General features: G+C 46.9%; 1 protein-coding gene across 1 annotated transcript in view; it reads right to left on the bottom strand.

The window, feature by feature from the left end:
• The window catches only part of LOC103213092 (olfactory receptor 5M11-like), a gene marked incomplete at its 5' end in the record, with an annotated part of 19,703 nt that extends 19,111 nt beyond the window's left edge, over nt 1–592 (bottom strand). The window contains one exon of the mRNA XM_007958987.1: nt 3–592. Within this exon, the coding sequence (XP_007957178.1) occupies nt 3–592 (590 nt within the window). The remainder of the gene's footprint in view (nt 1–2) is intronic.
• Between the last annotated feature and the right edge of the window lie 5 nt (nt 593–597).

Below are 597 nucleotides of genomic sequence, written 5' to 3' on the forward strand. Positions count from 1 at the left end.
CTGGACTTACAAAGGTGTAGAAGACTGCTATTATTTTGGATTCCTTGACAGTCTTATCTGTGGGTGGTCTTATATACATACAGAAAAGTGACCCGTAAAATAGGGTGACAGCCATCATATGGGAACCACAGGTGGAGAATGCCTTGTGCCTTCCATCTGCTGATTTGATCCGCAGGATGGCAGTGATTATGAAGCCATAGGACACCAGGATGATGGTGAGGGAGCTGGAGAGGTTGAAGCCAGCTGAGATGAGCATGGCGTGTACTTTGATATACGTATCAGAGCAAGAGAGCTTAATGAGTGGTGGGTCAGCACAGTAGAAGTGGTCGATGACATTGGATCTGCAGAAGGTCAAGCGGAAGGTCAGGATGGCCTGGAACAGACCATCTGAGAAGCCATAGACATAAGGACATGTGGCCAAACAGATGCAGACTTTCCTGGACATCTTCACACTATAGTGCAGTGGGTTGCGTATGGCCATGTAGCGGTCATAGGCCATTGCTGCCAACATGTAAATCTCAGTGAGCAGGAGTGCAATGAAAATGTAACACTGTGTAAAGCAGCCAGCAAAGGAAATGGTCTTCTTCTCTGATAAGA

Source organism: Orycteropus afer, unplaced genomic scaffold, assembly GCF_000298275.1.
Source record: "Orycteropus afer afer isolate SDZICR_OR568_19922 unplaced genomic scaffold, OryAfe1.0 scaffold01270, whole genome shotgun sequence".
NCBI classification, from domain to species: domain Eukaryota; kingdom Metazoa; phylum Chordata; class Mammalia; order Tubulidentata; family Orycteropodidae; genus Orycteropus; species Orycteropus afer.